Genomic DNA, 22,302 nt, shown 5'->3' on the forward strand with positions numbered 1-22,302 from the left:
TATCACAAGGCTGTGGAAATGCAGCTTTGTAGAGTTGTCCTAACTTATACATTTCTTGTAAACAGCAGTTGTAGAAATAGCTTTGAGTCCATAAAAATACAAATTAGATAGCAGGGGGCCAGATGCAAGTCTTTGCGATCGTACCCTGTAGTCAGTGATTTCCTTGTGCTTGAAAAGAAAGGAATCTTAGGATTTGAGAAACATATTTTGGGCCTGTTTGTGTAGGCAACATAACTTCAACTCTCCACTTCCTGCCCGGTCTTTAAATGCCTCGCTCGGTTTCATAAGGTTTGAATAAAAGGTTCAGCAGCCCACAAAGGCTGGCTTTCAAGTCTTGGTGCACAAACTCCTAAGTGATGTTTATTTAGAGTTAGCCTGATGCCCACAGCAGTGTTGGGATAGGTTTGAGCAGTCCAGGGGGCTGCTGGGGGTTTCACCCCTCTGCAGGGTTGCTTCCTGAGCACTGAAAAGTGCAAATGAAGATTTCTCTGGCCTCGAAAGTGTAGCAGTTCAAAGGTGTTGCCAGGACTTTGCAGTCCCTCCCGAGTGTTTCAGCTGTCCTGTGGCAGGACCTTGCCTCCAGGAGGTGGAAATCACAAGGAATCCAGTGGTTAATGCAGCTGGATTTCTAAAGACTCATCTGTTTTGAGACTTGGGGTGGAGGGAGCTTTGCATTTCTATGCATCTCCACTGTAGCCAGAAGACATAGCTTGGAAACCAAGAAAAACTAACTTGAGCCTATTAATGTATATGAAAGCATGGCCCAAAAATGCATAGGGGGCTTGATGCTATAATGTTGTTGATAATCTTCATTCCTATAAGGTGTTAATTTATTTTTATTCAAGTACTGCAAAATTTGCATCGTTGACTAATTTTGTTTCCTTGAGATCCCCCCAGATTTGTGAGGAGTCCCCATGTGAAGAGGGCTGACAGCCTAGATCAGTGCTTTGAGGTGAAGGGGCAGCTACAACTTCTCATCCACGTGTAGCCTTTAGTGATGTGTGCTTCCAGCATGTCTGTGTTCAATTTCAGAAAGAGCTTTGGGATCTTTGAGGGACAAATCTCAATAGCATTGAGGTATTTGAATAAATATCACTGTATGTTCTGCCAGATAAGATTTTGGTTTGGGTTTATTTTAACCTTTAGGTGACTTAACTTGTGGTCTCTTTCCTTTGACTCTGCCTGAGCTCAATTTCATAATGCTTGAGCCAGTCGTGCATTCTTTGGAGTGCAGAGCACTTCACATGGAAACAGTTATGAATCTGTGACTTTGCTGCTTGCTTGTGTCACTTGAAATTCCCCTTGTATATGCCCCCTTACCCTTGGTTTGGCAAGAATGCTCGGGTTTTCTGAAAGAGTAAATAGCTAACAAGATACTGTATCAGCATGATTTATCCTCCTGTCCTTCAGCTCCTCTTCCACTGTAGAGAAAATTGTTGGAGGTTTTCTGTAGTTATTGATGAAAATTAACAAGAAATAGATGGTGGAAGAATGTAATTATTGTTTACCTGAATTTTAGAAGGATTTGCTGCCATTCAGTAGATTTTTCATAAATGATTTACCTCCAAAAATTCAAAATAAAAAGAAATCCTACCAGCAGAAGTGCAGAATTTCCTGTGGAGTTGTATCTTTTTGCCCAGAAGAGGCTTTCTCCTGGTGCCAGCTTAGAGCAGTGTTTTTCTGGATACATACATCTGCTATGTCTCTGTCCAGAACTGTTTATATCTGTACTGCTGCCTCGGTGAAAAAGCAGGTAGGATTTCCCAGGTGAAGTAATTTAACTAAGGAGATTAAAATTAACATATTTTGTTTAATTTATTTTTGTTTAACACCCTAAAAATCAATGGTTTTGCTTGTCTTAAGGTAGCTGTCCTCTTTTTTGCGAAACAGTCCACAATTCTAAATTAAAAGCTAATAAATAATTCTTAACACCTTCTGCAGCCCGCATCTCCTAATGTGGCGTGACTGGAGTTGGTGTGGATGCCAAGCTCCTGGCCAGATTTTACCACTGTAATGTAAACCACTGCAGGCTTTTATCTTACTGTAAACTGTGTCTAGAAATCCTAATCATACGGCTTGGCATTCTTGATTCGCTGTGAATGCGTATGGTTTTGTTTACATGCATGCACACAAATAGAATAATTTGATGCTTTGGCAGCTGTATGTAGCAGTTGTGTTTTTTAATATGGGAACTGTTCATAAGAAAAATTCATGTAGTTGATGAAAATGGGGACATAAAACCAGCTGTGAAAATAGAACTTGTTCACCTTTACCAGAAGGGTCTAGACTTCTGTTGTGCTTTGATCTTCTTACCTAAACAATTACTTCATTTCCTTAGTTTCTTAAAAGCAGAAAGATCTGGGTGTTGTGAGTAAACTTGAGTTTGGCGAAGTAACTTAAATCACTGTATCTTTGTGCTGACACGTAATTTGGATTTCTTGCCCAGCAAGTGCATGGGAAAATGGGTGACAAGTTGGTGCACATTTTGTTGTGGTGGTACACAGCTCTTGGATGGGTGAATTTACTTCCTCTGCTTCCACCCTTTGGGGGGATCCATCCCACTCTCTTTACAAATCTGCTTTGTAATTTCCTCAGTAATGTTACTTGAACATATTGTTTTGGTTCTTGGCTCACACTGATGAATTTGCCTTCTTCAAATGTTATGTAGATTATGGTGGTATACAAGAATAAACTGGCACTTTTTTTTCTGTCATTAAAGCTATGAATTGAGACGTACAGTGTATTCCTGAAAATAGGATTATGTGTTTGTGTGACTTCTACCTTTGTTGTCTTCTTTTGTTTTAATTAACTGAATGCCTCAGTGCCTTGCCCCAGTGCTTATGCCTGCACTTACTTAAACTTGTTTATCTTATGCTTTTCTTCTTGGCTTTTTGAACGTTTTGTCCTTTTCTACTTAATGCTGGTTTATTGCTCATTTATCCTTCTCATGAAGAGTTGAAGTGGGTTTAAATTTTTCTGTATGTATATTTAAACTGGTGTTTTTCATTTAGGGGGAGCAAAAAGATACAAAAAAGATCCAGTTTACTTTTTGCAAATGCTCAAGGCAACAGCTGATGTCAAGTGGGCACTGATTCAGTGGTACTGAACCTAATGTATTACAAATTTAATGTACAAGAGTGACTCTCAATTTTACCCTGAACTGGAACTTGACTATTCCAAACTGAATTTCTCTATTGTCACATGCCTTAGAACCTGGAATTAAAATAACAGCAAGAAGCCTGAATTGGATTTTTATCTGGGGAGGAATTTACATCCAAGGCGATCAGTGTATTTTGAAACCGATGAATGAAAAATAGAAGATGGCAGACATTCAGAATTCTCAGGTTAAGGGAAAAGGAGATGCCAAGCAGCCTGAGTATGTGGATTTGCAGGTGTTACCAGCTGTATGGACGTGCAGAAGCAGGAGAACAGATGCCTAGAAAAGGATTCACAACATGTGTAATTTTAAAACTGAGGCTGTTGGTTTGGGTTTTTTTTTTCCTTCTCTTGGAGACAGAAATTAAGAATGAATGCTTTTGGACAGAAAAAGGAAACTCTTGTTTTGTTCTCCAAATTTCATCCAGGAAGCTGGAGTGTGGGTTTGGTTGAATTTTAGAAAAGCAGGAGGCTTTGTAATTCCAAATTCCCTGTCAATTGTATTCCAGAATCTTGTTCAGCATAATGGATCCTGATACAGGCAGTGTCTCCTTACTGCTGGAAAAGGCCTGGAGCTCAGTGTTTAACCTGCATTGCAACAGACTTAAACTGGTTTCCTGTATAAAGCTTTGTCTTTGACTTCATCTTGGCTTCTCTCCTTTAACTCCACATCTGTGAATGACTCATAACAAGCAGGACCATCAGAAAAATATTGTGTACGTTTTTTATCCAAATCTGTAGGGCTTTTGTTTCTAATTTTTTTATGGCCTTGCTACATTCTCCCCTCCCATGCAATGAATCATGCAGTATCTGTACTCATACCTGACAAGAAAAGTGGTTGTGCATTGAGGGAAAGTTGAATGCTAAACAAATAGAGAGAATATCCCCAGCCATCAATCTGCTGAGAGCAGAGCTTTTGTATTTGGCAGGTATCCTGTGTCAGCCCCCAGGGCACTTCTGATATTATGATTTTCTTTCCTCCTGTAAACAGCGAGGCCTGTTAAATGCATACTCTGGCTTGGGGCAGAGTTGGATCTGTCAGGCACTGGCAGCAAGGGAGGTTCTGCCTCTTGAGGCACTCAAAGGCTTTTTTTTTTTTTGAGCTGTCGCATCCAGTGGCTAAAGGCAGTCCCACTGCAGAGATTTTTAGAAAAATGCCAAGCTTTACATGTCTTATTTCTCCTGCCCTTCTGTGAATGCTTTGTCCCATTTCCAGATGTGTGACAGCACAGGGGCAGCTCGCTCAGCTGGCCTGTCCCTTCCCTTCTGCAGTGTTTACAGTGGGCACACTGAAGGGAAGGGGCAAAATGCTGCACCCTGTGTCCTTGTCTTCCATATTTTTATTTTGAATACTTTCCTAGGGAACCACAGCCCCATATTTAGTGCAGGTTGTGTGCATGGCAGCTCATGCACTTAAAATAATGGGGGAGTCAACTGAGGCAGGCAAAGTGAAAGAAGGGCTGGAATGGCTTCATCCTGTCATAGTTTTGGTCTCTTCCCTGAAGAGTGGAACCCTGAAGCAGCAGACAAGTGAGTTGCTGGCATAAATATTCATAATTTTTACTGCTGTGCAGAGAAGTGTTTTGTAACAGCAGTAAGGTATGTTGGTGAGATTTTCCTGCAGCTGCTAGAGCTGCCCATCTCCAGCTGTCTCCTCCAAAACTGCCTCTCCTTGGATAACAGGTCCAGGGAATTGATGACATCTAAGCTGTGTTTGAAGTGGGAGAGTGCTCTGGCAGCCTTCAGACCTGGCTGTGCCCTGCTGCTGTCAGTTTTTTACTACAAAGGATTTGGAATAAATTAATACAACGTGAAAATTTTTCTGGCCAGCCTATCATTTTGGCTCCTGAGTTCCAAATTTCCTGGAAAACTGAAATGCTGAAAGTCCTGTTTAAAGGTAGGGAGGCAATCAGCTAACTCCTTGATAGAAGCTAAACCACGTCACCTTCCCTTTACACATCTTAGTATAGGTGATGCTTTTTGGACGTGACTCATTCCACTTTGCATCTCTCAGGGGGCTGCTTGGCAAAGAGTGAAGCAAGACGGAGGTCACAAAATGCTTTATGAACGTGAAAGTCATAGAATTGTTCTCTTCCCTTTTTATTAGTGTCTCCAGTATCATTTCAAAGGTGTTTTTCTCAAAACTGGGGAAGCTACTGGAGGAGCTTGAATGTACTTAATGTATGGTTTTAATCAGGTTTCACTCATGCTAATACCAATAGTTCTTAAGAAAGCTGTCTCATGATTGACTTTTTGGTAGGCTCTCTTGTAACAAAAATTTATTATCAATAGCACAGATGGAAAGTTTATTCCTTAAGAGGACCTAGAAATAGGATGTTCAACTTGGCTGTTGTTTAAGTGTCCAAAAAGCTGTCTTCATCCATTGATTAAAATGGAAGGAAAATGTAGCTTGTATTTAGAAATCTGGGGATAATAGTGGAATTATTTGATGAAAAATCAATAAGTCTTTCTTTCTTGGAATTCTCATCTTCTTTCCCCCAGCCTGGCAGTTGGGGATATTCTCCTTTCACAGTACCATCAAAGTGGTTGCAAAGTTGAAATGGAAAACTTGTGCTCGTTTGAGACTCCTTATGCTTTCAGGAAGTCCTAAGTGCAGTTGTGCTTTGTTTGGTTTTGTTTTTCTTGTTGACTTCAGTTGAATTTTATTAGTTAGGCAATTTCCAAGAAGCCCTCTGCTGATCCCAGAAAGCAGGGCCATTGATGTAGTGTGTGTCAGTGATGGGTATGAAGACTTCAGTAGGGCTTTGAAGTTTTTTTGGAAGCATCAGCTGGGATATCTTCTGTAGGAAACAGCACAAGTCCTGGAGCGCATCTGAAGGATGGCACAGGAGACTTCCAGGAATGTTTTACCCAGTTAGAGAGACAACAGAGCACTTGTAGCTGTAAACAGTGAACAAGTGGCAGCTGTAGAGTAGTGTTAATCAGGTAATACAGTGCTGACAGCTGCTCAGTTTCCCTGGCTTGGTTATGGAGGGGCTGGCAGGAATCAAAGCAGTCATTTCATTATCTCCATCAAACTCCTCAATCCTGTGCTCCACGTCACACCAGGCAGCATTCCGTGGTTGTGGGGATGAGCTGCACCCATGTGTGCCTTTGAAAGGAGAGATTGCCACCACGGCAAAAGGGGCTCCCAAAGCAACCCCAGCTTCACAGCCTGCCTTCAAGCTGTGACTTGTCTTTAAAAATAAATAAACAAGTAGACTTATTTCTATGCAGAGAAATAGAAATTTTGGCAGACAGCTTTTTCCCCCAGGGATAAATTTGTTTTGCAAAATGAGAAAAATCTGTTAAATAGCTAAAATTTACAGTTGTTATATATTAAGTTATTGGTTTTAAACAGAGTTTTGTAGTTACGCAACCCTAAAAATATTGGTGGTGGAATGGAGAAGGCAAGTTGCTTTCTGTATAATCCAATTATTTTGTTCTTTTATTCCCTTCCTATTTGTTTTTCCCTTTAACTTTCAGTCACCAAATCTGTCAAGTCCCTACAAATACTGTGAGGAAATCTCTAGGAATATTTGTTGAATATCCATGTCTTTTTGGTCCTCAGAGTATATGTGTTGTTTTTTTTCTTGCATTCCTTCTTGGCAATGCATGCAGAGCTAGTGGAAGCAAGTGTAGTTTATTTTAAGCTTTCCCTTTTTCTCTGTGTTGCTGTTCCCTTTATTCATCACAAATGATGGATGGGTGAAGCTTCCTGAGTTTTGGTTGTAGAGCTGGTTTTAGTTACTTGCCAACAATCTTAATTTTAGTATCAACGATTTAATTTTAATACAGTGTTCAGGGGAGTTGAAAAATTAATATTCTTATAAAGTGACTATGACTGATATTAAGGGGAGAATGAAGATTTTGGATGTGTTACCTGTCTGTGTTTACAGTTACGTTTGGATGACACATGCCTTGATCCAGGGAGCCTTTTCCAGCTGGCAAAGGCTCCAGGAAGAGGCTGTGGATGGCCAGGGGGGCTCATTGACACCGTGTTTCAGCAGCAGGGTAAAAGCAGCCTGGGCTCAGCCTGCTCTCTTCCCAGCGCTGGGTTGGTGTGTCAGATGCTGGAGCACAGCTGGCCTCCCTGTGGATAGCTCAGCAGTTGTGTATTGAGTTCCTGCTAACAGGAGGAGGTACAGTGGAACCCACCCAAAACTGTCCAGATACTTGACAGGCTACTTACCGTCATTTACTGAGCACGCTGAAATTCTTCCAGCTCTTCTCTGGCTGCTCTAACAGAGGAAGAATGCTCCCTTATAAACATTTTAACTTCGTATTATGCATGGCTTTGTTTAGACTTCTTTTTATCTGACTTTAATAAAAGGTGACACTTCCACCCTCAGTCCAAAAGTCCTTTTGTCACAAAATATGTAGATAGTGAATGGTTTCTGTAATATTCCAGGTACCACGTAGGTCCACACTGTCATTACTTTTTGACAGCATGCTGTATGGGCAGGTATAGTTTGCCTTTTTTCTCATTTGTTGAAGGTTCCAGTAATTTCTCAAGAATTTTGGAGCTTTTCCCCCTTTGCTGGTACTGTCAGTTGACTCTGACCTGTCTATAGCACCTTCCTCAAACCTGAAAATTGCTCAGTTTATAAATTTAAGAAAATGTGAATGTCTCATTTTCATTCATCAACTCTGGAAGACTCCATGAAGCCACATAAGATTCAGAAATGGCAAGATTGCTATGTGTAACAGGTTTTTTTATGAAGTTTATTATAAATAATAAAGTAAAAAGAATACGTAATCTTATTGAAAAGCCGGTTATCAGTCTAAATATTTGGATTTTTCATGGAGATTTTTTTGCTTGTTTAAGCCTTTTTACTTGTCTTGTCAGACTGTATATTTTAGTTCAGTTGTCTCTGTGACTTCTTAGTTCCTAAGCTGAAAACTGGAACTGAGACTGGCTTTGCAATTACAAGGAAAATGGAAAATTGTTTTGTTTGGATTTCAGCAAATTCAATTTAAGGTCAGATTTTTTTTCTTTAACAATGTACGCTCTATCTTTTTATTCCTAAAGGCGTATTTTCAGCAATTTGGCTTAACTCTGTGGTCATGGGGGTGGAATTCTTTATCTTGGCTTGATATAAGCAAGCTTTCAGAGCATGTGTGGGTTAGTGTCTGACTTGGTGCACAGGAAAACATCTCTTTGTCAGGTGGTTTCTGGTTCAATGAAAGAAGTTTTTCGTTGGGTTTCTTTGTGTATGAAAGCAGCTTGGTAAGTTTGGACAAATAGCTCAGGGGTTTATAATAAATAACTGTCCCTTCCAGTTAAAAAGTTCGGAGTAAATAAAAATCAACACTTATTTAGCTAGCATGTTTCCATGGCAGTTTCAGAAAAAAACTCAAACCTAAATAATGTGAGGACAGTCTTGACATGAGCGTTATGAAATCCTCCTCATTCAGCGGGTAGGAAAGGTAAAGGATAATTGAGCACTTACCTTCAGGTATGTTATTCTACAGCTTCTTGAAATCCACTTAAGTTGATTTGTCTTGATAAAATGAAAATAATACCTAGTTATCTCTCACATTAAAGAGTATTTTGATGCAAGGAATGCTTTTGTTTCATCATAGTTGAGACCTGAAGATCAGAACGTGCTCTCTTTGCCCTCTTAAAACTGTAGTCTTTTAGTGCAGACAGGAAGTTTTGACACTAATCAATGTAAAGGCAAAGCCACCAACTCAGTCACACTCAGTTACCCTGAGTTTTTGATAACTTCGAGAGTTTGGAAAATAAGACACAAAACTGATGTGTGAGATCAGCAAAGTTACGGTAATTCGTTTAAAGACTTGACTTAATCAGTGTATCTTGGGCTCCCTTCCTGTAAAATATGACCTGTATTGTAATAACTTTTTTTAATAGCTAACACAGCATTTGAAGTGAAAGCTCAAATTCATTTTTTCCATGTGAACCTAGAAATTACAATTGGGCCTTTTTATGATTTGGTGATTAAGTAGACAAATGGTGAACTTCATGGGTTCCATAACAGCTAACACCTGTTTCAACTGTTTCATATTTGTATTGGATGGAACCTCAGCAATCCAATATGTCTTGAAAAGCAAAAATCTAATATAAAATATTTCATGGTATGGAAGAAATTACAATAAACAGAGTATAGCTTAAAATATAAAATGCTTGTTATGCACATTTACATAGGTTTCATCTGTATTTCTGACACCAGTGTAGCCACCTTGTGTAAAAATAATCCTAGTTTTTGTGAGGGTTGGTTAAGTGATTATTCAATACCATAAAGTAAACACTGTTTTCTAAGAAAACAGTATTTCCTGAGTTGGCAGGAATGAAACAATTTCAGTCAGAAGTCAGGTACAACTGGATTAATTAGCATTTGGTTTGTGATTTCTCTCGAACCTGCTTTGGGGACAGGGACCACTGGCAGAAGGGTGGTCTCCTAAGGCATGTGCCAGGCAATAATGTCACTTTTTATGTTGTTTGTCACTGGTGCAGTATTTTAAATTCATTAATCTCAGAAAATGTGAAACTTTGTCCATTAAAATCCGAAAGCCTATTTCAAAATTAGTAGAGATGGGCTCCATTGTGCCTTCTGTGCAGCACAGGTACAGCAGTGCTGGTCCCCTCTGCCTTCCACAAAGTGCTTGTTGTCTTTGGTGTTTGAGAACTTGAAAACTTCCTGCTTTTTTGAAAATCTAATTGTTTTTGTTAAGATTACAAAAATAATTTGCCAGAGTGCATTGTCAGATGTAAATATCGTGAGCGTCTTAATATGATATTTCAAAGCTGAAGTTTATTTTAAGAGTCGGGGTTAATACTCTCAAGATTTGTTTAGAAAAGATGATCTTGGGGTGTGATGACCTAGGAGATTTTTTTTTTCCTAAACATGAATTTGACTTTGCTTTTATCTCAGCTTATCTGATTAGAGGTAAACCTCAATGCCTTACTGAATTGCATCTGCTTGTAGAGAGCACTGTAAGTGATTTGCATTTTAATGGCTTCTGCATAAATTTGATAACTCTGGAATGCTTCTCTTGCTCATTTCCCTGCAAAAGATTCTGGGTTTTTCTTGCTGTAACAAAATCCATTTATCTTTTCAATTATAAAAGAAATGGATAAATTTGCCCTTGGTTTTGGCTATTCCTACTGTTTTCAGAAATGCCAGGACTGTCTTTACCTGCTTTGGAGAGCAGAAAGGCTTCAAGATAATTTCACATGAATCGTAAACATTTCAGACACATGTTAGAAGCTTTCTAAACATAGGGACTTAGTCTGGCAGTAAACATACGTGCAAATGTAGGTAATTGTGGGTAGCATCACAAAATTCATAAACTACTGATAGAATTTAAATTTCTTTAACTGTAATTGTTCCTCTTAAAAACCAGAGGAAATTCAGGAATTAAAATGAAAGAGTAAGTAGATAATTGGTACAAAGGGTTATATCATAAGAGGAAGGAGGGAAGAGGGGGACAATATCTGGAAAATAGCTAACCTCAAAAGAAGCGTAATACATTGATTAATTTAGTTTGTCTTCAAGTTTTTAGGCTTTTTTTTTTTCTTTTATAGTGAAATACATCATTCTAAGTGTAACAAAATACTTCAATCCACAATTCTGAACATCTTTTCTTTATTAATTCAATGCCTAATGGAGATGGTAATGACTAGATCACCTTAATATAGAAAAATGAGGTGTGATCAGAGGCATACCTCATCCTGGATTAAATAATGCTGCATCCTGGACATGAAGTGACAAAATTCCAACAGACTGCAGTCTCTCTTAACGTGTGAAGAGCTGTTCTAAGGTGCAGACCTTCAGTGTCTTTCCGAAAACCACCATACAGTCTTCCCTGCATTTTCACAGATCTCATGAGACCTGACAAACGGGTTATCACAAAGCATTTTATTAATGAGAGACCGTATCTTTATGGTATGTTGTAACAACTAAACCCCTAGTAACTAAACAAAGATTTTTCTGAAGTGCCATTTGCTTCAACTTTCCTATTGTCTCTCCTGTTGTGAGTTTTATTCCTGTGAACCCATTTTGGGATGTCTCCATTCCGTCTTCTTTCCCACTTGGTCTGTGCTTGTTGGATTCTATCTGTTGTGCCATCAGTTGTCGGTGGGGCCAAGCTGTAAATCAGGGCACCAGAATGATTCATATTAAAAATAAATCTACAATGAAAAAGCTTGGAATCCGCTTTGTCAGCATTCTGCTTAATGCCCTGCAGAGCATCACTGCTATTATCCTAAGCCATCTCTTGTTTGCCTTCAGTTTGGAAGTTATGCATTTGCAGCTGGAACAAAATCTGTCTATTCTCAAAACTGCAACTTTGGCCACACATTTATCTCATTCTCATCTCCAATTTATCTCGTGTACCCCCTGATTAAAAGCATGTTGATCCCATGTTCCACTTGAAATAGAGTGGTGGTGCTCCTCACTTCCCACAAGCATTTCCTATCTATCCCTGACTTAATGGAAAACACATTAAGCAATGTGCACCTATCAAGGGGCTGCTTCGTGGAAGTTGTGGTTTTTTTGCTCACATCAGTAGCTTGTAAATCTGGAAAACAAACCTTCCCCAGTTGTTTTCTCTGCTTCCAGAAAACCTGGTTCTGGTGAAATATGGGCCAGTTTGCTCTTCTCATACAGGCACCAATGGGTTTTGAAGGTGGGGAGGGCTTTTTTTCCTCAGACTTGTGGAACTGGGGTGTCTGGAATTGCTCCTGCAGCAAGATGAGTGCTTGACAGGCTTCATTTGCTGCCTCTGCTCTGGCTGCCCTGGAGTTGAATCATGAACTTCGAACTGTATTAGATAAAACTTGCTAGTGTGCTCTTCTCTGTGGTATTTAAGTGTTGTTATTGAGATTCTGAGAAGCCTATTTCAAATGTAGTGGCACTTCTTCCTCTGGGGTAGAAGTCCTCTCATGCTTCCAGCCTGTATCTGCTCACTTGCATTTGCTATCACACTGAATTAGCTGAGTTAACAGTTCCTTAAGAGTTTGGAATTGTTTGTGTAATTGGAGGAGGGGGCAAATCTAAGTAGTTAAAACATGGCTTTGAAGCCAGGGTGATGGGGTGAGCTCAAGGGGTCTGTTTTGTACATGAGAAATACAAAAAACATCGTGGTGAGTGTAAGTTGCTTCAGTAATCCTGTACCATTCAGGAAACTCTTTTCCACCCTTGGAGTTTTTTGAGGGCATCCATTTCTCCAGGGAAAAGGAAACGATCCTCTTCATAGTCAGTTTGAGCTACTGTGCTTTGAACTGCTTGCTAGCTCAACACAGATAAACCACAACATAAGCGGTATGCAAACAGTTGTAGCATTTAAAGTGTGGTAATTTGCATTAACTAAACTTGCAGTTATGGGTTTAAACACAAGTGGGAGGTAATCCAGGTCGTGGTCTTGAGATCACTGAATAATGCGGTACTTGATGCAGCAAGTCTTGTGCTCTCCTAGCTTTCTGCTGATCCCGCTGTTGGTAGGACTGCAGGGCAAAGTATGCAGTGTGACTAAATTGTTACACTTACACCGTGTGTGTTTTGTAACTAAAATAAGTATCCGTGTGTTAGAGCTTGAGTATGCAAATACCAAGGGCTCAGTCCTTGGCAAGTGACTTGTAAAAAGTTGATCTGGGTTTTGCTCAGTTGTTGACAAATGTTTATTGCATAAGAAAAAATACCCAGAGTTGTTATTTCACAGTAGCGTGTACTCACTGAGAATTTCTATATGTAAGCCTGCAAATTTTCTCCTGTGTATTTAGTAACCAGATCCCACTTGTGTTTTACAGCTGCTGCAGAGGGCAAAGGGAAAAGTGGGGAAGACTTTTTTCAGAAGGTAAGAAAGATATTTCAGTTATATGACAGCACCTGACTGGAGAAAAAAAAATACCAATTACTCATGCTTGTGATTAATTAAACTGCATGTGTGGTTTCTACCATATTGATCAAAATTTTAATAATGATTTTGTCATTTAAAGTGTCTCCTTGCTACTAGCCATGCATGGAATGAGATGAGGAACAGGTTCTTTGGTGTATGCTCCTGTCATCCATGCACAAAAACAATTTAAGTTTTACCAATTCTTTCACTGAAAATGTTAAAATTGGAAATTACACATGATGAACATTTGTTCTGCTTAATTGTGAGCATGCAGAAGCTGGTGTGAGGTGGTCTTAAGGATTTTGTCCGTGGATAAATGCTACATCCTGTTACTAAAAAACTGACTTGTGACTTATTGTGATATTGCTGAAAGCGTAAATATTTGGTTGAGAAATGCAATGGCCTTTTAAGAAAGAAATGTACAATCCACAAAATGGTTCAACAAAGTTTGTGGTTGGACAGAGGGACAGAAGGACTGGAAAAAGGAGTCCTGCAGCAACTAAACTACAAAGAGAAATGGTCAAGAGTAATGGCTTGGAAATTATTTTTATAAAGCAGCAGGGTATTAGGGGTTTTTTGGTCTCTTTGGGTTTTTTTTGAGAATAGTGTGAAGAATATTATTTATGAATTATGTTAATGAAAATCTACATGCTGCAGGCTAATAAAAATGATGAGTTATTTTGTCTTTACAGAGAAGACAGTGTAAACCTTGCTGTATGCTGAAATGCCTTGACCGTCCTTTTTGACTTACTGTCTGTTGGAGTAGTTTGCTGTATTTTGCTGTAATTCTAAGTGGTCATTCCAGAAAGGAAGATGTAAAAGGTTGCTTTACCCTGCGTGTGACTGTGGGATGCCTTGACAAAGGCTGGTGAGGAGGAGTATATATGCTGCCAAAATGTTTGGATTTTCAGTTTTATGTTGCTCTTGACTGACAGTGAGAGTTATTTTTCCAAATGTGATGCTTGTGCTTAACTGTCTAATATTAGTGTGCACAGAGGAGAATGTATCAATAGTTCCTCCTTAGGGTTTTATCAAAATACTTTGAGTATTTTTACTTGCTGAAACAAAGCTATGCCATAGTAGCCTATGCTTTATTCTACACATTATTCATTTTACCACAGTGTTTTCTCTCTCTTGGATAAATCTGCTCGTAATTCTTAAAGATGTGGATAAAATATTTCTTCTCGAGTGGCTTATCTGACATGCGTATTTGATTACTTGATTATTTACTGTAGATAATGATGTACCTTACAATTTTGTAGTCACTAGTGTAATAGCAGGAAATACTGCTAAAAAAAGGAAAGCAAAATATGCTCAACTTCAGGTGTGTGGGTGAGTTCAGTCCTTATCCACACTGATGATACAGTGGTGATCTTGGCATTTAGATCTTGTCATATTGGTGCATAATTATTATCTGGGCACAGTGTGGGTGCCGCAATAGGTTAAAGCTGCTTCATTTTAACTGGCATTCTTATAATATCATCAGCTCCACAATGCAGATTTCTGAAGTTTCTAAGCACATACACACAATACTACAGCTAATAAAACCAGATGGAAATGATCTCCTTTGAGTTCTCTTTTGTTGGAAGGAATCTTTGGACAGTTGCTCATGGCTTACTCACCGTCTGTCTGTGCAATTTCCTTTAATCAGAGTTAAATTTTTCCTGTCTCATGCAAAATGAATAAGGCAGAGTATGTGGAGGTAAAATGAAGACTCCTTTCATGTGTTTCGGGTTGGTGCAGTGAGGAAGAAAGTGATTTGTGGCATTAGAACCACATTGCAAACTAAGGCAGCAGGACATTTCCAGAAACTCGGATATGAATATGAACTCGGAGCTGCAAAGGCATTTTTTTAAAGCAGCTCAGATAATGAGACTTCAGGACATTACTGACAGGATTTTGAGTGGAACAGGAAGGGGGAAGTGCATCCTTGGAAGGCCACATCTAGAACCGGAGGGCATTATTTGTATCAATAGTGCCATGTTTGGTGTATTCTGATGAACTGCTGAGGTTAGCTGTTGGTTGGAAATGGTGTGTGAGGTGGAAGAAGTTTTCATAGGAATGTTGGAATGACAAGGCAAAAATTCAGGAAGGTTATTCCATATGTCAAGGCTTGCAGACCAGGAGGCAGGAGGCTGTGACTGGAGGTTTGGCAGAGACTCAACCTGGATTGTTAAGCTGCAGAGGCTTTTAAAGAAAGTTAATACAAGGGTTTGGTGCGAAGCAGTCTTTTGCTGATCTTTAAACATGTGAGAAAAGCAGTATTGCTTGGATTTTCGTAATCAAGCTGAATCTCAGTGGATGTGAGCTGTTCCTACCAACTTTCAGCTTCCAGAGTCGAATAACAATTTTAATGTCAAAATGCATTATTTCACTGAGCATTTTGGCAAAAACAATGTAATGCAGTTGTTTGTGGAGTTATAGAATAAGCCCAAATTCTTGATGAAATTCAGGTAATATTACTGCCCTTTTGTGGCAGGGAAGATCAGGTGAAGAAGTGCCCCTTCCTCTGGTCCTGAATTCAAGTGAAAAGTAGATAAATGTCTTTTGGTAGTGTCATTTTTAAGAGTCTGAAGACTATATCATACTTCCTTCTAATATTTCTGAGTTGTGGTACTGCTTCAGATGAGGGAAAACCTAACATCATCTAATGAGGATTCTTCAAAACCACTGGGAGCTACTAATAATTTAGCAAGAAATAAGTAAATAACAGCACAGTTTTCTCTGTAGAGCTCTCAGATCTGCAGTTCAGTGGCAGGTAATCCTAAATAAACATGGAATGCTCTGCTGTTGTGTTACACACTGTTTATGTAAAAGATCCTTGTGGACATTGCTCTCTAAATTGTTGTTCTAATTTATTCTGTGAGAGGAATACGTAATATGAAGTTATTACATGTCCTTGATCCAAAGCCCATTTTCAGTTGATGGTGGATTTTTTCCACCAAGTTCCACAGCATCTGGTTCACCCCTCATAGGAAGCAAGGCCCCTTCCCCCAGCAAAGCCAGGTCATTGTTCCAGGGAACAGAGAATTTATGTAGCCCTACAGAGATGCGTGACACTCCTATATAAAATGTAAGAAGGTGGTGGTTCTCTGTCCTGAGGAGTTCGTAATCCAAAACAGGTGAGGGTCGGCCACGTGAACAGAGAGGAATTTCATGCATCATTTTGGCTTGCTTTGAGCTCTGTCATCATCAAGCTGGTTTCTTGTCTTCTTTTTAAACACGTGGGAATCTTAGTGCTGTTGATAATTCTTCATGCTGAAGCTTCTCAGGACAGGAGTGTCTCTGTAGCCTCCTCCAGGGCCTGTGAGCAGTAGGGTGGGTGAGAGGTGAAGACTGTGGCTTTGGTGGAATTCGGGTGGAGTTCTCAGGCTAACGTGGGACTGCACATGCAGAAGGTAGTGAGTGATTGGAGATGAGGCACTCGTGGTGCTCTGCACAGATGCTTGACCCCGGGACGCATCCAAGCTCTTCATTTCAGTGTTAGTGTGTGTGTTAGTCGTTGGCTTTGGAGGAATGCCTGCAGGGACTTCTCAGCTTTGGCTTTCCTGGCTTTTAGAGTTCATTTGCAGAGCTTGGTTTGGTGGGAAGCACAAAATACTACCAGCCAGCGCTGTAACTTGTGTGTTTTGCTGGTCCTGAGTGTTTGGCATTCTTTTATGTTTTGGGTTTCTTTTGTACCTTTTTATAGCAAACAGAAGTGGTGTTTGTATGCATTTGCCCAGTTGCAGATACTCGGGGGTTTTTAAGTTATCTATGGATGTAGGCAAAAAGTGTATTTAAATGTTCATGTCTCTCTTGACTGTAGACTCTAATTTTCTGAGGGAGACATAAGTGTGCTTGGAGAAGTTGCAACTGGGCAAATGTTTCACCTGTGTACCAAAATCTCTTCTGTTAATTATTAGGAGCTTAGGAGTGTAAAGGAAGACAAGTAGTTTCTTTTCATTTTCCTTCCTCTGCTTACATGTAAACTGTAGCTTCTAATTTTATTAAATAATCAGCACTGTAGAAGTTACTGAGGCCATTTTGGAAGCATGGTGTGGTGAAACCATCCTTTAAAAACAGCTGATCTTTCAGTCCAGGTATTTGGAAACAGTAGTACCAAGAGACTAAAAAAGAAAACAAACAAATGCCTAACCAAAGCCAAGAAATAAACCCCTGGCAATTATTTGAAGATGTGAAAAAGAGGTATATATAACTGCACCTTTAGTCATATTTGTCTTAAAGTCCTCTATGCAGTAGTTATGAATGTGCATTTTTATTTATTTAGGAGGCTCTGGCAGCAAAGGCAGCAAGAAAGCTTCCTCAAGCCCTGTTTACTTATCTAAGAGAGTAAAAGAGCTTGGTTTGCAACATCCTGTGTTTTCTCTTCTATCTTTGAAAAATACCTTTTACGTTGGCCTGGGACAAACAGCCTAACTTTTGCGTTATTCTTACACGTGAATATATTAATACAGTGTTGTTATATGCACTTTTTAAATATAGGTGGTATATTCTGATACAAATAAGTTTAATTTTCTGTTTGTAGTATGTCAGGCTGGAAGTGGATCAGTCTTACTTTTTAATCTCTGAATGTGAAGCATATCTAGAGCTTCAAGTGCAAGTGGCTTAGGGCATTTTTAGGCATTAAAAATATTAATCATTGACCTGAGACTAAAGTGTCTCAAGCTAATTATTATCCACATTCAGGAGTAACTTCTGAAGGGCTTTCTGTGTGTCTTCAGCCATGGCTATTCCCAAGCTGCCTATTTATAACTGTAGTTCCCCTCGGGCTGCATTTCCATTTCTGATGGCAACCACTCAGCTCTCTGTTTCTTGCCGTGTTACTTATCTTGGAGGTGACACCTTGTGACTTGGTGGCGATCAGACATTATCATGGCTCTTCTCTCTGTTTCAGCCACAGGAGCAGTTTGGAGCTGCAGGAACTGGTTGCACACATTCCACTTTTTCTGGGTGGTAATCAGGATCTGCACTAGCATTAAAATAACCTCTTGATGCAGAGCTTGGCTCACAGTGTGTGACAAGGATATATTAAGGCCATACGTTTCCAAAGTTGGCTTCAAGTGCCTGGCTGGGATGGGGATGCTGGCATCCAATTTACACTGAGCTTCCTCTCGTTTAGCTTCCCAGGAAGAGGAAGCGACTGCTTGGAGAGGGCAGCATGGATTAGAGGGCTGAAAGAATGTCAGTGAAAGTTAACATTTGCAGGAAATCTTGGGACTGAGACATTTGTCTCCCTTTTGGCAAAACCCCACCCAGTGGAAAGAAGCCTATTTAGGTTGGATCAGTTTCTCTAAAAAGGTAAATCAAGAATGCTTACTTAACTTTTTGCTTAGTTCAGGCAGAGCTGAGTGGTGGGAAGGCTTCATTTTTGTGGAAAATGGCATTCATCCCATTTGTAGTATAGTGACCATTCTGCTAAGGCAATGGAGTAATTCCAAGGAATTTTTTTTTTTTCATTTCATCTCCAGTTTCTCCTGTGCTGCTTCTGATACAGTGGGTGCTATCTTGAGATTTTACCTGCAATATGAAGTCTTAGTTGATAAATTTCTACTTTATGCCACTTTATTGCTATACTGTGAGATCTCTTGCATTGTAAAGCAATAAAGGAGTGGTTTGCCACCACCAGCTCAATTGTGGTGCTCAATGCTTTTCATTCTGAGAGTTAAACGCTCCCTTAAAACAGAGGGGGGATTTCCTTCTCAGAAATTTTTGTACTTTTAAGTTGGGGGGAAAAAATAATGAAAAGGAGAGAAGAATGAGTGATACAACTCAAGAGTAAACACTGGGTTTCTGGCTTCTAAGGAGGAGAATTGCTGATTTTGCTTTCAGAGGGGAGAGTTGGGTGCATATTGGTGTGTTGAACAGTGTTCTCTGTGACTTCATTTTTCAGTGGTACTCTTTCTTAGGGTTTTTTTTACATTACTTGTGTAATTCATTAATGCTGTACAGACAGATACTTCTGTAGATAAATTTTTGGCATGCATAAGAGTTTTCTTTGTTTTCGGCTGTGCTTTATCATGTATTTAAAATGAAAGTGTTACCTCTGACTCTTGACTAATATTTATATTGAGGGTAAACAAAACAGTTAAATCAAGCAAAGAACTTCAGTGTTTCTCCATAGGTAAGGACATTTGATTGGTTGATTTTTACTCTCACTTGATTTTATTTGCTGTATTTGTAAATGAAGTACAAAGTTCTGTAAATGTTATTCTTGCAGAAGGTTCACTTAATGCAGTTTTTGGATGCAGCAACAATACTGCAATATTTGCTTAAACAGGACCCTTGTTTTACAGAATCATCTTAGTTCTTTTCAGGTGAAGTGAAGGTTAAAAAAGATGCAGTGTGTATGTGCATACATGCATGTGTTCTCAGCCTTTCTAGGCTAAAAATCCCTTACTGGAAATGGAAACAATAAAAATTCCAAAGCCATATCCATATAGGCAGCTTTCCCAATCCCATCTTTAGTGATTTAGGGCTTTTTACTTTTAGGGCTGAAAGTTTGATTTGGAAAACTGATGTCTTCTACTCTGCTGCCTTTATTGCTTTTATACATAATCTGTTCATGAGTTGAAGTATTTAGTACACAAGTTTTGATGCACATTGATCAAAACTATGAATAAATACATTGCCTATGATGTTACCCTCTAATTTTAGCTTCAGGACCTCTTCATCCTGCACATGCTTGCCTCAATTCTTGATAGGGTCTTTAGGAATGGCTGTGAATACCTTGTAGAGATGGTCAATTTGTTAGTCAGTATGGGCTGGGATTAGCCCTATACAACAAACAGCCTGTTTGCTGCTCTGGGGGAGCCTCAAAGTCTGCACAAAATTATTGGCCCTGAGAAGTTGTCGGGACATGTTGTTGGTGTTTTGCTTAGCTTGATATGACAGTGTAGCAGTATGCAGGTGGGAGGCAGGCAAGTTTTCTTCCTGTTCCCTTTTTATATGTCAGTCAGAACCACATCAGTGTTTTTTGATAGTTATTTTAGCATATAATAAAAACTTGAAATAAAAATCAATTTAACAGAGATGGACAAGTGAGTAGGTGAAAATCAATTTCCTGCAGTGTTGAAGCAAATGACTTGCAGTGGAACCTTGAATGAAAGCATATGAGATTATTGATCCTTACTGATGTTGCTTATTCCAGAGAGTAATGTCTAAATAATTTACATATTACCTTTTTCCAAGGCAAGTAAAACTAGGGAAGAAGGATTAGCCAAGCGGTCACCTTTTCTGAAAATGTCTGGATTTCTGACAGTTGGACAATGAAAAGGGAAAATGAGGGGCCCTGCCCTTGAAGACACACAGGCACTCATGTCCTTGCCTGTGGGAAGACCCTGTTGTCCCTCTGCTTCTTTCTGTACAGACACACAAGTGGAGCTTGATCCTTGTCCTCCCTGTGCATCGTTTGCTTGTGTACTTTAAACAGATTGTACTTACATGTGTGTTGTCAGTACTGACAGTCTGAAGTCAGAACAAACTTACTAAAGCTTTTTCTGCTTTTTATGGTTTTAATTCTTGTTCTCTGCATAGGAGATACGGGGGTTTTTGCCACACAGGAGCACAAACTGGGAACTCTGAACAGTGTGGTCTGGAATGTGGGGTGGGCCTGGGGCCGTGTGCCATTGCTGCTTCTCAGGAACAGCCCCTCATTCTTACTTGCAGAATTAGTGCTAACACAGTGGGGTCAGGCTGTACTGTCTAACTTTGAGTAGTAGCCGTGGCAAACAGTGAATTCTTGATTGGAATTCCTTATGTAGATCACCTCAGGGGGAAAGAAACCACAACACGGCTTGGGATGTAAATCCATTGCTGTTACCCAAAATGTTGGCCAGACTTCCACGAGAGCTGCGTACTTGCACCAGGCTTTGGGCTAAGTTTTGTAATTTCTTTTTGAACTCCTTATATTCCTCAAATTTCCTCACCAAACCAGGAGTCCTTGATGCTGCCCTGCTGATGTGCTCTGGCAATGCAAGTGCTTTCTCTGGCCTCACCGGTTTTGGGGTTTGAATTCACAATGGGTAACTTCACACAACCCTCTTCTGAGTCTTGTTCTTCCTTCCCGTCCTTGTTCTTGCCTTGCTTTCTCCTCTCCTCAAACCGAAAAGACAGCAAATCATTAAATATCATAATTCGGGTTCCAGCTACACCCGTTGCTCTGCTGCCAAAACTTATGTTCAGGGATTAGTCATCCTCTCAGACAGTGCTGCATCACCCCTTATGCATTGCAAGAGGAAGAACTGAGGATCACCCCATGTAGAATTTCACTTGTCTGCTGTGACTCTTCACGTCAGGTCTTGTCCTATGGAAATATATTTTTCTTTAATTTTCATCTAAGTTATATCCCATGATTCAAATAAACCACAAGAATAAACTTGTTTATGCAGCTGTGAATATATACAAACTGAGGGGACTAAGGCAACTTTTCTGAAAGCTGAAGATTCAAGGTGAACATTTTAAGTCTGTGAAACCAAGTACTCAGAGACTAAGCTTAACATCTTTATGGTGGAAAGTGAGGTGGTCTCTGAGTTACTTTCCCACATGCTGTTGAAGTCCAAACTGATTTAATTTCTTTTTCTTTTCCCCACTTGCATGGGAAAAGAACCTCACTTAAGTGGGAAAAAGTGGAGAAGGTATTCAGACTGGGAAGCTGCAGAAACTCACTAGAGGATGCAGATTTCTGCCTGTCCCATTTTTCCTTTCACTGTGATCAATACCTGAGGCAGAAAAGGCCAAGATGCCCAAATCCCAAAGGTGGGAAGGTCAGAAATAGGTATCTTACCAACACCAACTATAACGAATGATACTTTGGTTTAATGTGCTTGATTTAAATGAAGAAAGGTCTGTTATATATGTTGTTCTTGTTCATCTACTGTGTGTAAAGTAGTTCCTTTGGATTCTGAAATACTTGTGGGCTTTGGGGGAGTTTTGTTTGGTTGGTTTTGTTGCATTCAGGACATTCCAGTTTCCATCCAAAATCAGCTTAACAGAAAATACAGCATAAGAAAAAATAATTTCTTACTGTCTTAATGTAAAAACTCCCCAAAGTGTTTAAACTATAAACTTTTCAAGCTGGAATATAAGGAAGCCAAAAGCTTGTCTTCCAGCTGCCTTACAGTTAGACTTTTTTTTTCTTGAAGGCCCAATGATTTGCAACTACAGCCAATTTTTTTCAGGGTCAGAGTACAGTCTGATTTGTTTTGTTGGTGTCTTTCAGTGTCTTGTCCTCTTCTGTTGTTTTCTCCACTGAGAATAGCTTACATATTTTGGCTTGTAAACACT

At 39.6% G+C, this 22,302-nt stretch overlaps 1 protein-coding gene across 1 annotated transcript in view; it reads left to right on the forward strand.

Moving 5' to 3' along the window:
- Positions 1-22,302, forward strand: part of BICC1 (BicC family RNA binding protein 1) — a 91,287-nt gene that overhangs the window by 20,200 nt on the left and 48,785 nt on the right. Inside the window, exon 2 of the mRNA XM_066191641.1 lies at positions 12,929-12,975. Within this exon, the coding sequence (XP_066047738.1) occupies positions 12,929-12,975 (47 nt within the window). The remainder of the gene's footprint in view (positions 1-12,928; positions 12,976-22,302) is intronic.

Source organism: Chamaea fasciata, unplaced genomic scaffold (assembly GCF_029207755.1).
Source record: "Chamaea fasciata isolate MVZ Bird 193981 ecotype frontalis unplaced genomic scaffold, bChaFas1.0.hap1 SCAF_9, whole genome shotgun sequence".
Taxonomy (NCBI): Eukaryota; Metazoa; Chordata; class Aves; order Passeriformes; family Sylviidae; genus Chamaea; species Chamaea fasciata.